This window comes from Salmo trutta, chromosome 12 (genome assembly GCF_901001165.1).
Source record: "Salmo trutta chromosome 12, fSalTru1.1, whole genome shotgun sequence".
Taxonomy (NCBI): domain Eukaryota; kingdom Metazoa; phylum Chordata; class Actinopteri; order Salmoniformes; family Salmonidae; genus Salmo; species Salmo trutta.
Genome location: NC_042968.1, coordinates 15881515 through 15897123, shown reverse-complemented (window position 1 = coordinate 15897123; position 15609 = coordinate 15881515). Strand labels below are relative to the sequence as shown.

General features: G+C 42.4%; 1 protein-coding gene across 1 annotated transcript in view; it reads right to left on the bottom strand.

Annotated features, from left to right (window-relative positions):
- Positions 1-7504: 7504 nt before the first annotated feature.
- LOC115203010 (inhibitory synaptic factor 1-like) overlaps positions 7505-15609 on the bottom strand; it is a 46053-nt gene continuing 37948 nt past the window's right edge. The window contains exon 2 of the mRNA XM_029767260.1: positions 7505-9007. Within this exon, the coding sequence (XP_029623120.1) occupies positions 8162-9007 (846 nt within the window). The 3' untranslated portion in view covers positions 7505-8161. The remainder of the gene's footprint in view (positions 9008-15609) is intronic.

The window sequence follows — 15609 nt, the reverse complement described above, 5'->3', positions numbered from 1 at the left end:
CTACGCAGACGACACCATTCTATATTCATTCAAAATAGCAGCACCCACCTGTAGCACGCGCTCCAGCAGGTATATCTCTCTGGTCACCCCCAAAGCCAATTCCTCCTTCGGCCGCCTCTCCTTCCAGTTCTCTGCTGCCAATGACTGGAACGAACTACAAAAATCTCTAAAACTGGAAACACTTATCTCCCTCACTAGCTTTAAGCACCAGCTGTCAGAGCAGCTCACAGATTACTGCACCTGTACATAGCCCATCTATAATGTAGCCCAAACAACTCCCTCTTCCCTTACTGTATTTCTTTATTTCTTTATTTTTCTCCTTTGCACCCCATTATTTCTATTTCTACTTTGCACTGTCTTCCACTGCAAATCTACCATTCCAGTGTTTTACTTGCTATATTGTATTTACTCACCACCATGGCCTTTTTTGCCTTTACCTCCCTTATCTCACCTCATTTGCTCACTTTGTATATAGACTTATTTTTCTACTATATTATTGACTGTATGTTTGTTTTACTCCATGTGTAACTCTGTGTTGTTGAATGTGTCAAACTGCTTGCTTTATCTTGGCCAGGTCGCAATTATTGTAAATGAGAACTTGTTCTCAACTTGCCTACCTGGTTAAATAAAGGTGAAATAAAAAAAATAAAAATAAATTGTTAAGTGTCTATTGCACGTAAAACAATAATTGATCTAATTGCTCCGTGTTGCTTGGCATCTAGCGAGGTTGGCCTCTCACTGCCTCTCTCTGTGCAGCTGGTAAATCCTAGCTGGAGACATGGGAGATCAGTCAGCCTGGAGATTTACACCTGACATGCTCTTAAACCCCCTGGCCTAACACTGAGGGTGGCAGAGGGCTAGATGCCAAACACCAGGCCTACCCAGACCCACAGAGCAATTTAACTGCTGTGTTTGATAGGTTTTATAGGTGCATCAGGCTCAGGCTGAGACTGATGCTGGGGCACCGCACTGAGCGAGGACACAAGCAAAAGAGAGCATTGATTGACCAATTCACTAGAACACACTTTTGAAAGGGTGCCAATACGCCATAACTTACAGCTGCTCTCTGAATGCCTTTCCCTAAGGTGACATTCAGGCTAAAGCACTATAGTACAGTGCTGGGAGTGGAGACCATGTTGATCGTATTAAAATCAAGGGCATTTTATAGTGTATTTTATAATACTATTAGCATGTCACTACTACCCTGAACTAGACAGGTATATGGCTGCATCAGTATTGTCTGGCTTCAGACTCAGGATAGGTCGATGCCTCTGAGTGTTCAAATGTCACCGGTGCTCAGTGGCTAATTATGAAAGAAACTTAGTATACATTATTTATTTATTTTTTTGTCCCGTTCTATTGAAGCAAGATGACTTAATGAAATCCCACAGCTATTCATCTTTAGACATACCTCTGAGCGACTTTGTCAGCAAGCCACCCAGAGAGTGCAAGCCGGAACCTGACATTTGACTAATTGCTCTCATTTGAGAATGATCACTGCTCTGATGTATTGGCGATGCACAGCAGCGACAACACAACACACAGGAACCCCTGTCAGGCTGGTGACCTGCTTCACTCCCTGAATCCATTAGAAATGGCTAAAACCACCAAATTACACCAATAAAGAACTGCATTAATTAGATAGGAAAAGAGCAGAAGATGTGAATAGAATGGAAGGGGGCCCTGCTGGTGGCCCCCCAGGTTGGTAGTAATTATTGCAATCATTGGTTATTTTAGAGAGATTCTCATTGGAGCCCAGACTTGTCTCTGTGTGTATCAACGAAGGGCGAGGCTAATTCATACAACAATCATTCATCTCCCTGTAACATCTGCTATTGCAGAATACTCAGCTATACCATCACCCTTCTTTCTCTCTCCCCCTCTCCTCCTCTGTCCTAGTCCTGTTTGAGTGACTCTTACCTGTCCTTGGCCCCCTGTCGATCACTTTATGTTTGATGAAGACCTCAATGATGGCCTCCAGAACTGGAATGGAAGACACATTAAAGTTAGAGGAGGCAGTACAATAAATGATGTGCTACAGAGAGGGGTGTACAGGAAAACATTTAAGTAAGAGATGGGGAAAGCCGTCTCCTCGAAGTTGAACATAAGGGCCACTTGGGGAGTGCCTTGTACATAGCATCTGTCTTCATCATCATTTAACTCTTGTTTGCTGATTTTACTAAACTGTCAGCAACGCTCTGCCCTCCTGGCCTTTACCTGTAAATGCCATGAAAATGCTGACAGTCTGCCAAAGCAGAGCTCCCAGGAAAGAACTGCTGCCTGCGTCTTCTTAGAATTCTACAGTGCTTTGTCAGAATTAGAGTTGCCTACCTGCACTTACTATAGCTGCTGTTGCACTTAGCTGGTCTGGGCATTTATATTCTGGAGTCATCTATTCCCATGGGCCTATTGAAAATTAATTTAGTAGTGGTTTTCTGTTAGTGAAATTGACTGTGTATTTAGGTCATCCAGGTTCCACTCTTTCTCATTCAGGCCTAATACAGGAAGTTACTGGAACACATTACCAGACCACCATATAGTTGTTTGAGTGTCATCCATTTCTCATCCATCTCCTATGTTATTTAAAGTCAACGACGTTCCATGGGGACTGTGTGTCTGTTCTTTGTTGCAGTTGTCCTGTTTTTTCATGACGTCATCATGAAACTGTTGCCCGGCTGCTGGTTATAACATTATGCCTGATTTCTGAGCAATTTCCTTGTATACATCTGTATGGCTGGATCATTTAAGCAGGTACTGGGGTTTCATTAGTTGCAATCATATTTCTCTCTCTTCTCTCTCTTCTGCAAATGACTCCTCACTTTTCTCTCTTACTTGCTTATCCTGAATCGTAAATGCACTGCATGTGATGTTTTTGGAATCGTCAGTCAGAGAAGGTATCAGTAACTTTCAAACAAGAAATAAATTATACCGGTACAGTAAATGTATTCAAGACTATCAATTGATTATGTGCAGATGAACTATTCAGAAAGAAACTGAAGTCAGTGCCTAGTAGAAATGAATTGCATATTGTGATTGCTTTGAGCCCATTTCATTGGGTATTATACAGTACTCAGTTGATTTCGGCGTAAAACTTTACCTGACACCTAGCGTCATAACATGTTAAGACACGGTCACATCCATGTCATAATATGTCATAACAGCTGACATCACTTGTCATAACCTGTCATAATATGGTCACAACACTGTCCTGACACATATATGTATACCTGTTGTGACGTACTGTATGTTGCATTATTTTATGACTGGTTATACTGTAACACCTACATAGTTCAGTTTCTGAGGTGCATTTCTTCGGTCCTTTGTTTTGTGTCTCTACTGCTCTACTGATGCAGTCCATCTGATTGAGTTCTGTTGGATGGGTTTTAGGTTCTGGGTCCAACATACTGCAGTGATGAGGCTGAGAGAAGCATGGTTGGGGCACCTTGTTTTTTAGAGCTCAGTCTCTCCACTCCCCAATGCCAACTGTTGTTCTGCCATTCCACCACTGAGCTGAAATGGCACTTAGTAGCCTTCTTCACTTATTTTTCATGGGCAGGGTTTTAATTATTGTGTGTCAATTTAGTAGAATTGTAATCTCTCCCCCATCGCCACCACCACTACCACCACAGCCCCGCCCCATGTCCTTCATCACCTGTGAAGGTCTAATCTTATCTGTGGCTGCTGCATGGTTGTTCATTAATCACTCCGAGAGCCCGTGGCCTTGTCCAGCTCCCCTTCCCCATATAAGCTCTGACTGGGCTGGTTGGAGGGAGCCCTCCATGTATGGATCCAGTGCCCCATTGTGCCTGTCAGACACATGCCCACCTCCCCACCTCCTGGTTGCTCCCCTATATGGACTCTCTGTATGCCAACCCTGTGCCCGTGGTTATCAATCCAAAGACCCTTCCTTGGTTCCATTTAATGCGCTGCTGCAGCCCTTATCTGATCAGTATGTAGTATTTTCTAAGATACGGACCTAGGCCACTTTATATTGGAAAATGACCTGCCACACGGGCAGCTGTCTGATAGTAAGAGGTCTTAAGTTGAAAGCTTACCCTCTTTCCAAGCTTTTTCCAAGGCCATACATATACCTATCCATACAATGATACATGAATTGGACATAGTTAAGGGGCTCTGAATTTGATGGCTGCTCGCTGACACATTGCAATGTCTTTGTTCTTGTTGGACCAACATTGCAGTCTCAATTATTGTCTTCTCTCCTGTGAGTAGGGTAGACGTGAGTCGTGCGGTGACTGAGTGCCAAATTCAAAGCTGTCACAAATTGGAATGGGTGGGCGGCAGAGTAGGATGGAGGATGGAGGGAGGAGGGAACAGAAATAGTTTGTTCTGGAAGCAGCAGGAAAGTTATGACACAGAGATTAAACAAATCGACCCTCAGTATCCCCAGCCGTTAGCCAATCTATAGTAATCAGTGTGACTGAGCTCTTCACTTCATGGACCCTCACCAATCAGCAAAGAAAACATAGATCTGTCGTCCATTTTCTTCAAGGGACCTTTAAAGAGAGAGAAAGTGGTGTGTGTGTGTGTGTGTGTGTGTGCACGTGCGTGTGTGTGTGTAATTTCACTAGGGTGGCAAGTTAGCCAAGCGGTTAGAGCATTGGGCCTGTAACCAAAAGGTTGCTAGTTTGAAACTCCGAGCTGACAAGGTGAAAAATCTGTCGATATGCCATGAGCAAGGTGCTTAACCCTAATTGCTCCAGAGTTACTGTTGATAATGGCTGGCTGTGACCCCATGTTTTGAGGGTGTCTCAGGGCGAGTTGGAATATGAAAAAAACACCTTTCCAATTGACACGTGTACAATACACACGGTACATGTGAAATTGTAATATCACATCCTATTCAGATTGTCTTAAAATGGTCACGTCACCTATTTGCATTGTGATACATGGAGTAGATTTGTCTTACATCAGCGTAACAGTGCTAATTTGTGAGCTTGTGGTGATCATTGAAACAGAAACAGTGCCCTCTGGACAATGATTAGAGCATTGATCAGGGTGATGCTCTAAGATTGATCTGTTGGTGATGTCAATTCAAGTCCTATGACTCGTGCGCGCACACACGCACACACACACACACACACACACACACACACACACACACACACACACACACACACACACACACACACACACACACACACACACACACACACACACACACACACACAGTATTGCCATAATTCCTCACATTCATTAAGCCTCACCACAAAACAACCTTAACTGCTTGTCCAGTCAGCATTGGCATCAGTGTGATTACATTCTTTAACCTTTGGATGCCTCCCCAGTTTGTCCAACAGAGGACCAGGGACGATGAAATGCCCTATTACAAATAAATAATGAGCCTACTGGCAAGAGAAACATTCCTAATGGTTTGTCCAAATAACTAGCATTCATCCTCAATGATAATGTATTCCGCTCCAGTGCCAAACAGCTATATACTTGCAGCCAGGGTGATTTCATCATGGATATGATTTAAAAAAGACTAAAAGTTCAAATTCCCTCCCTATAAATGAAATGTCCCAGGGCAGTATAGGCATCACAATAAGGGCTTAGTTTGTTTTGGTCTGATTGATGCTTATTCTGCGTACCGCTCCAGCTTTGTTTGTTTATGCTAATGAGTGTGATGACCTGTCGGTGTTCCGTCTAGCAGGGAAATGGCAGCCAATGCTGCGGGAGTCATCCATTGATCTCTGTTCAATGCATCTTTCTCATAGACAGACACAGACTGTTTCCTGGATTAACAGAGCAAGACGGAATTAGAATGTGAAAGCGTGCCACAAGACAAGTACGTCCCTGCTGCTTAGATAATTTATACATGATTCCATCCTCTCCGTTTTGTCTCAGCATCACATTTGAAATGATCGTTTCACCGATTAAAGAGGCTAATTTCATTTCTCACTCATCACCAAGATGTCTATGCCTGTTGCCAAGTGGGTTTGAAATGTATCCCGACCTAAAGGAGAGGTTTTCCATTGAGAGAAACTGCTGTGTTTATACTGTATGCTGTGGTTATCACCTTCCTTTAGTGCAGTGCGTATCAGCTGAAATTGGGTTTAGAGTAAAGACATAGGCGTACTACTGTATGCAGTCTCAGTCAAAACCCACAACCATAATCTCTGTACGTGTGTGAGCTTGGACAAAATACCTCTCATTCTTGCTGGACTCAGACTAACTGATAAATATTTTTGCATTGCATTATGCAAATTATCAATTTTGACCTTAACTTGCAGTCACTCAATGTATTCTCAGCTGATTCACCAAATACAGAGAGGGCACTTGTATGCCATATAATGAACTAATGCATCCTTTTTTTAATTGACTTTTTGTCAGAGTGTATTATACTGGGTAAGCATTTTAAAATAGCATGACATTGTTTCCCTTATCTTTGATTATTACGCTGCATTACTCACAGTCTGTTAGGTGTTGCAAACTAAAGTTCAACTTTCACTTGTTCACCAGCACAGCACTGAGACTAGAGGCATGACCATGTTTCACCTAGCAGGGGACCAGTCTAGATACTTTGCTTCACCGAGCAAAGTATTTGGTTTTGCCTCAGGCTATGCTTCCTTTACTCCAGCCTACAGATCAATAATCTGCCTTTCTTTAGTAGGAAAACATTATAGATGTGTTCATTATGTGCATTTTAACAAAATCCCTTTACAAAAAGATATTGAGATGTAAAATATGTGATAAATATATGCAATGTAAAGAGTCCAACCCTGATCTCTTCTGTACTATAACCTGGGGCCCAGGGCAGTTGGGGGCCTATGGACAGTAATTGATCTATATCTGAGAGGAGAGTTCTCTCTGGCCATCCTCAGAGACATGAGTCAGCACCTGGTGATTAGAGGGGAAATGATTGTGTTCCGAGGGTTGATTAACAACAATCTAGCAGCACATTTTCTTTGTGAGGTCAGCCCTTTACCCTCTCCTGCATTCTCCAATGCGTTCACTCTCCCAACTCTCTTCCCCCCCCTCTCTCCATCGCTCTCTTTCTCTCTGTCTGCCACCCACTCTTTCACATCCTGGCACACATTTCTTAAATGCCAATCTCTTTCTTGAAGGCTGCGTCTGTCCATGTCTGCCACTAATAGCAGAGGAAATAGATGGAGGTCTAGCTGTGAGTTTTTGTTGTGGGCCCCCAGGAGCAGGGTCTGCCTGCTCAGCAGACCTCTCACAGCACTCTCTCAATCAGCCTTATTGATCAGCACTGCTTTTGGCATAATCCCTGTGAATAAAATGCTGCTCTATTGAGTCCAAATCCCTACTGGGATTCAGAATGGAGAGACATAACCTTTTGCATCTTGGCTTTGTGCACTTCTATTCAAGTCATCACCCCTAACAACCTTGCTCCCTTGCAGAGAGGAACGGATAGATCAAGTGGAAATGTCACAATGTGGAGTTGGAGTACAGAATCTCACAAAAATACCTGTTTTTCTTCTTACTTTACACAACTACAGTTTCGGCAGCAGACCAAGAGATAAATTATTGAAATGATTAATAAAATCAAGGGCAGGTCAAACCATGTTTTTCTGGTCCTTGACTCACTTATGATGACATCAAAGAGAGAAGAAGGCTTGACTTGTGCATCTAGATACGCTCCCTGTTGTTACAGCAGGAACCCCCTTGACATTTGAAATAATTGGAAGATGAAAAAGACAATGTTTATACAGATTCTCAGTGTACAGAATGTGCAGTGTTTCTTTTAACCACATCTTAAAGAACAAGCAATATATTTTCTTGTGATTTATACTGGTGTACGAGGAGGGAAATGACCTCTTCACACTTTCCGATTTCAGAACAATTTCAACTTCCTAGAAAAGTGATTGCTTTAGTCATCTCAATAAGTGTTATAAATAAGGAATCCATCCGGTCCATTTCTTAACATTAGCAGGCACTAGCCTTTTGGTCCGTCAATATCCCTTTTCTCTCTGTTACTGCCTTAAGGAACTGCCATTATCCTTTATTTCCCTGAGCCTCAGAATGACTTTAGGTAGGTGAGTCATTTCCCATATCATGTATTTATTTAGTAATTAGTATGTATTTATTTAGTTGTGTATTAATCTATGATCTATGCATTTAATATTAAATAGTTCACAGTCCTTTTTCATTAGTTCTGTTGTTGTAAAGTTAATGTTTCTCAGTGGTCCTTTGTTTTCTGTTTGGCTGGAATATAGGGCAGTACTGTTTGGGTGCTTTTATCTGAAACAGTCTGTGTGCTGCTGTTCCGTAGCAGTTTTTTCCGGCAGCTTGCGGGATTGAGAAGACCCTTTCTGGGCAGCGTATGAGTCCCCGCTGCCACGTTCACTGGGAACGAGACATAAGAAGGGTCCAGACAGTTATGGAGGACGGAGTGCTCTGAGGAGGAGAGCGGTGGTGTGGGCGAGCCGGCTTGACTAGGACTGGGCTCACTGTCATCAGTGTCTGGGGTCGCACAGCCGCCCTTCTCCTCATCTCCCTCCTCTTCATCCTCCTCGTCATCATCACAGCACAACGCGTGGTATAGGATCTTGTCACTGAAGCGGACTCTCTCTCTGGTGCCGGACGTGCGGGAGGTCTTGTGGCTGTGTGTGGAGCTGGAAGCCTCTTCGCTGGCGCTGGATGAGTCTGGGGTGACTATGAGAGGTCCGTTAGGGATGGGCAGCCCCCCATTCATTTGGGAGTAGGCTGAGGCGGTTGTGGGTGGCGGGGTCTGGGTTTGGGTGGGGATGCACCCACGCCCCGCCCCCGGATCCAGCCCTGCATCCTTGGGCTGCACCGTTGGAGCTGCTTTGTGGGCGGCGTTTGCTGCAGCGACGGAGGCCTCCAGATAGCTGCAGAACTCCCAGCTGTCTGAGAGCACGTCAGGGTTGAGGAAGTCCAGCCTGAAGGCCTCTCCCAGGCCCCTCTCGCTGCTGGACGTGCTGCTCGCTGTGGCCACTGTCCAGTCATCTGGCTCCAGGTCAAAGTCAAAGTCTGACGTCAGCTTGTCAATCTGACCAACCACCTAGAAGAGTAGAGAGCGGGTAGAACAGACATTTAGAAGATATGGTTTACATCATTATACATTATGTTCTTGACTTAATATGCTGTTAACTATACATGAATATGCTTTCCACTATGAAGACAAATACTTCACACACCACCTGAGATAGCAAGGAGGGAGGCGAGAGGGGGGGGAACAGATGATTTGAAGTTCTAGACATGTTTTTAAACACTACTTTACAATAATAGGATGTTTTAATGTCCACTATGAAGACATACAGCGGGGTCTGAAATTATTGAAACCCTTGATAAAGATCAAAAAATGCAAAAATGACATGCAAAAATGACATGTTTAAAATCAATACTTCAAATACTGAGCTATATTGTATTGTCATTTCTAGTATTTTACTAGAAATGCTCAGAGAAAGAGATTTTATTTAGCAAATAATAAAATAAATGATTGACAACCCTGTTTTCAATACCTTTCGATACCTCACCTTGCGAGGATAACGGCATTGAGCCATTTTCTAAAATGTTTTATGAGTTTGTGAACACAGTGGGAGGGATGTTAGACCATTCCTCCATACATAATCCTTCCAGATCCTTGATATATTTCATCTGCACCTATGGACTGCCCTCTTCAATTCAAACCACAGATTTTAAATGGATTTCAAGTCCGGAGACTGAGATGGCCATAGTAAAATGTTGATTTTGTGGCCAATTCACCAATTATTTATTGATTTTGTTGTGTGCTTAGGGTTATTGTCTTGCTGGAAGATCTACTTGTGGCCAAGATACAGTATCCTGGCACAGGCAACCAGGTGTTTAAAATAAAATGTCCTGTACTGGGTAAAGTTCATGATGCCGTTGACCTTAACAATGGCCCCAGGAACAGTGGAAGCATAACATCAAAGATCTGCACTGAACCTTAAGACACTGTCACTAGCTGGCTACCACCTGGTACTATACCCTGCACCTTAGAGACTGCTGCCCTATGTACATAAAATCATTGAACAATACTGTTTTACCCACTTTATACTGCATTCTAGTCATGGCTCATACTATATACAGTTGAAGTCGGAAGTTTACATACACCTTAGCCAAATACATTTAAACTCATTTTTTCACAATTCCTGACATTTAATCCTAGTAAAAATTCTCTGTTTTAGGTCAGTTAGGATCACCACTTTATTTTAAGATTGTGAAATGTCAGAATAATTGTAGAGAGAATGATTTATTTCAGCTTTCATTTATTTCATCACATTCCCAGTGGGTCAGAAGTTTACATACACTCAATTAGTATTTGGTAGCATTGCCTTTAAATTGTTTAACTTGGGTCAAATGTTTCGGGTAGCCTTCCACAAGCTTCCCACAATAAGTTAGGTGAATTTTGGCCCATTCCTCCTGACAGAGCTGGTGTAACTGAGTCAGGTTTGTAGGCCTCCTTGCTCGCACATGCTTTTTCAGTTCTGCCCACAAATGTTCTATAGGATTGAGGTGAGGGCTTTGTGATGGCCACTCCAATACCTTGACTTTGTTGTCCATAAGGCATTTAGCCACAACTTTGGAAGTATGCTTGGGGTCATTGTCCATTTGGAAGACCCATTTGCAACCAAGCTTTAACTTCCTGACTGATGTCTTGAGATGTTGCTTCAATACATCCACATACTTGTCCTTCCTCATGATGCCATCTATTTTGTGAAGTGCACCAGACCCTCCTGCAGCAAAGCACCCCCAAAACATGATGCTGCCACCCCCGTGCTTCATGGTTGGGATGATGTTCTTCGCCCTTTTTCCTCCAAACATAATGATGGTCATTATGGCCAAACGGTTCTATTTGTGCTTCATCAGACCAGAGGACATTTCTCCAAAAAGTACGATCTTTGTCCCATGTGCAGTTGTAAACCGTAGTCTGGCTTTTTTATGGTGGTTTTGGAGCAGTGGCTTCTTCCTTGCTGGGCGGCCTTTCAGGTTATGTCGATATAGGACTCATTTTACTGTGGATATAGATACTTTTGTACCTGTTTCCTCCAGCATCTTCACAAGGTCCTTTGCTGTTGTTCTGGGATTGATTTGCACTTCTCGCACCAAAGTATGTTCATCTCTAGGAGACAGAGCGTGTCTCCTTCCTGAGCGGTATGACGGCTGCGTGGTCCCATGGTGTTTATACTTGCGTACTATTGTTTGTACAGATGGTACCTTCAGGCGTTTGGAAATTGCTCCCAAAGATGAACCAGACTGGTGGAGGTCTTGGCTGATTTCTTCTTATTTTCCCATGATGTCAAGCAAAGAGGCACTGAGTTTGAAGGTAGGCCTTGAAATACATCCACAGGTACACCTCCAATTTACTCAAATGATGTCAATTAGCCTATCAGAAGCTTCTAAAGCCATGACATAAGCTAAGTTTCTGGAATTTTCCAAGCTGTTTTAAAGTCACAGTCAACTTAGTGTATGTAAACTTCTGACCCACTGGAATTGTGTTACAGTGAATTATAAGTTAAATAATCTGTCTGTAGACAATTGTTGGAAAAATTACTTGTGTCATGCACAAAGTAGATGTCCTAACCTACTTGCCAAAACTATAGTTTGTTTACGAGAAATTTGTGGAGTGGTTGAAAAACTCCCACCTAAGTGTATGTAAACTTCCGACTTCAACTGTAACTACTGCTGTACACTCCTTTTCAATTCACATACGGTCTATACTGTCTATACACACCATTCACATACATACATGTACATGTTTATTTCTATTCCGGACTCTGACATTGCTCGTTTTGCTATTGCTCATTCTGATTGAAAGAAGAATTTATTGTTCTTTAAACAAATGGATACAGTGGGATTAGGTGTGTATTGTTATTGTATTGCTAGATATTGATGCATCGTTGGATCTAGAAACATACAGTAATCCTGTCGCTGCACCTGCGATAACAAATATAAAACTGTGTCCGCGACCAATAAACTTTGATTTGATTTTGATTTGATCTAACACCATATTTTACAGCAGGTACGGGGTTCTTTTCTGCTCATATATTCTCGTTTTGATGCCAAACCCACCACTGATGTGCATGGCCAAAGAGCTCATTTTTACATCCAACAAATGTTAACGCCTGGAGTTTGCTAAATGGCATTGGCACCTGGATTGTAACTTTGGTCAGATGACATGAAACTGGAGCTCTTTGGCATCTCACACCAGTGGTGGGTTTGGTGTCAAAATTATAATGTATAAGCAGAAAATAACCCCATCCATACTATAAAATATGGTGGTGGATCTTTGACGTTATGGGGCTATTTGCTTCCACTGGTCCTAGGGCCATTGTGTCACACCCTGACCTGAGAGAGATGGTTCATTTCTCTATTTTGTTAGGTCAGGGTGTGGGGTGGGGTGGGCAGGCTGTGGTAAATTTCTATGTTCCATTCTATGTTTTCTATTTCTTTGTGTTGAGCCGAGTATAGTTCCTAATCAGAGGCAGCTGTCTATTGTTGTCTCTGATTAGGAATAATACTTAGGCAGCCCTTTTTTCCACCTTCAGTTGTGGGATCTTGTTTTTGTACAGCTCAGTTTAGCCTGCAGAACGTGACGGTCGTGTTCTGTTGTTTATTGTTTTGATTTAGTGTTCTGAGTTAAAATAAATGTATCATGAGCACTCACCACGCTGCACCTTGGTCTACTCCTTTTGAAGATCGTCACAGACGATCCCAACATAGAAATACAAAACTAGAACATGACAACATAGAAAAACTAAACTAGAAAACCCCCCTGTCACGCCCTGACCTACTCTACCATAGAAAATAACAGCTTTGTATGGTCAGGACGTGACACATTGTTAAGGTCAACAGCATCATAAACTTTATTCAGTACCAGGAGGCTACCAGGAGGCTGAAACTTGGCCACAAGTAGATCTTCCATTAAGACAATAACCTCAAACACACATCGAAATCCACAAAGAAATGGTTAATTGGCCACAAAATCAACATTTTGCAATGGTCATCTCAGTCTCCAGACTTGAAGCCCATTGAAAACCTGTGGTTTGAATTGAAGAGGGCAGTCCATAAGCGCAGACGAAGTGTATCAATGATCTGGAAGGATTCTGCATAAGAGACCTCTACATTCTACTAGTACGAAGAAAATGTACTTCACACTAAATCAACCGTAATGAAGCTTGACTTTCACCCTCTGTACAGGGAGTCAAACTAGCAGGGTAGTTTATCAACCTGGCTTGGCAAAATCAACCTCAATACTCCTCATCAGCACCCACCCATGCTGTATGAGTGTTTATGGTCTCATGAATAGAAAGCACTTGAGCCCACAACACCATTGATTTTGTTGATTTGCTGATGGCACATAAAATTCAAGCCTCAAACACTTGACATTTGAGCACCTTAATCAACACATCGTGCTCTCATAAGCAATCTATTGTAAAATTGAAAAATGCTCAGCCTTCATGTAGTTTGTAAGTGATACATTTCCCCAAACCGTTCCACAATTAAGGCTAGTGTTTCTCAGAACATGTGCATATGGAATTGGAACAACATTGTTGTTGAAGAGCTGAAAAAGTGTTAGTAGTACCTTGAGATAGGCTGTAAATGATCCTTTTCCCCCATCTAATTCTGCTATTTGCTATTTGCCTCTGTTCTTTCAACTGCTCATTGTAACATCAAATAAGCAGTATCAGAAAAGCAATCCCCTGTCTGCATGAGGGATTAAATCCCTAATTAATTATTTCAGCGCAATGACTTTAAAGGAGCAATTAACAGTCCCAAAGACCTGACTACACAAATACCCTGATTAAAAACCCAGTATCATTCAGCTGATGTGCTAACTGATTGCTCAGGTGATTTCTAGTGCAAACACAGCCATTTGGCATCAAAGAGCTTCATAATCTCTGACAGATCGCGACAGGACTGAATCTTACATAAATATGTAGAGTGTCTATTTAGAAAATAGAATAAGAACAAAGCCTTGCAGTGCCCACCAACAACTGTTCACAGACAGAGGAAACCATTTTTGAAGGTCTCACGGGGACTATAGGGAGGCTACAGTACGTCATACAACAGAGGAGCGATGGAGGGTGTTATCATGCAATATTTTTGCAAAATGTACAGATTTGTATTATTTACAAACCCAAAGCGTTCTGTTCTTATCATAGGCCATATCGTGGTAGTGAATTCAACCATCTGCATTTGAACCAGTCTTGGAACAGCCCATCCTCATTTTCCTGATTTCAATCATTCTGTTTCTTTGTAGTATATCTAATGCACACATGTGACGTGTGTATTTGTATAGGGCGTGGGGTAGATTGCCAGGTTTGTGTATGGCGTGCATAGGTTTCTGTGTGAGTGTGCCAGGCCTGGCTGGGCAGCTTTGCATGCCACAGGAGCTTCAGTACCAGGGCTATGTTTTCCTCTATTGACAGTCAGCCCTGTGGGAGCAGATCCTCTGTGGGGGCACTAAGCAGCGAGCTGAATGGGTAAACCAACCTGTCTGTTGAATGATTTGCAGACTTTAAACTAATGCCGGATGATTCTCACACCCAGAGGGAATGGAATGGCTTTGTTTAGTTGATTACTCATCCTGAAAAAAAAAGGATTTAATTGAATCAATGTGTTTAGAAAAGTATGGTCTGTCAGAATCATTTCACGAGTCCGCCTGAACGCCTGACGCTGACCTAATTTAACTGCCTTAATTGGATATCAATTAATAAAGCACCCAATAATAGAGGCATATAATTTCCAGTCATATGTTAAATAAATCCCTTTTGTAAAAAATAAAATGGATTTGAGTACAAAAGAATGGCAAACACTGACTACCAACCAAAGCCTTTTTGACTGACACATCCGCTAAGATAAGATACTTGAAAATGTTCCGAATTATGTTTTCATCTCCATCTCCATGGTGACCCAGCTCACATCCTATCATGAGATGTTCTCCCGAGGATTAACCCACCGTGAGCCCTCTCTCCAGGCACTGTTACACCATCATCAGCCTCCAGCATGTAGGCTAATTTAGCTTGATAACAGTCTGAGCTTGAAGGGTCTGCTAAACATTTCTAGGTCACAGATGGGCTCAATACAGCAACAATGATCAGTAATCTCAGTCTTTTCTTGCAGGAAGAAAGAAAAAATGTGGAATGAGTGCGCTATGGAGTGAATTATTGGGTAAACAGATTGCCTAAGCGTAAAGGATGAATGAACACATCAGGAACAAGTCATTAGCGAGGGACACACTGTGTTTCAAATGGAGAGAGCACAATGAGGACCAGCAACAGTAATTACAAGCTTTGGAGTAAAATCACATCCTTTTGTTGGGTTCCATAGCTCATGATGTCACAGCAGATTGCAGCTGGACCACGACACAGAATCAGCTTTGAAACATTGTTTGCCTTAACACCTGACGTGATTTAGGAGTAAATGCACTTGTAAAAGAACACTTTTCCTTTTGAATAGAGCTCAACACTTTTCATATTTACAAATGCTGACAAGTAGAATATAACAGGCAACCTTGTGGCACAATTGTTGGACCTCAGGGTGCAAGGCCACTGGTTTCCATCCACCCCTCTCCCTTTTCTATAGAATTGTTATTTGGTCCTTTGTAGCTCAACTGCAATTGGCGCTACAGTGACCTAT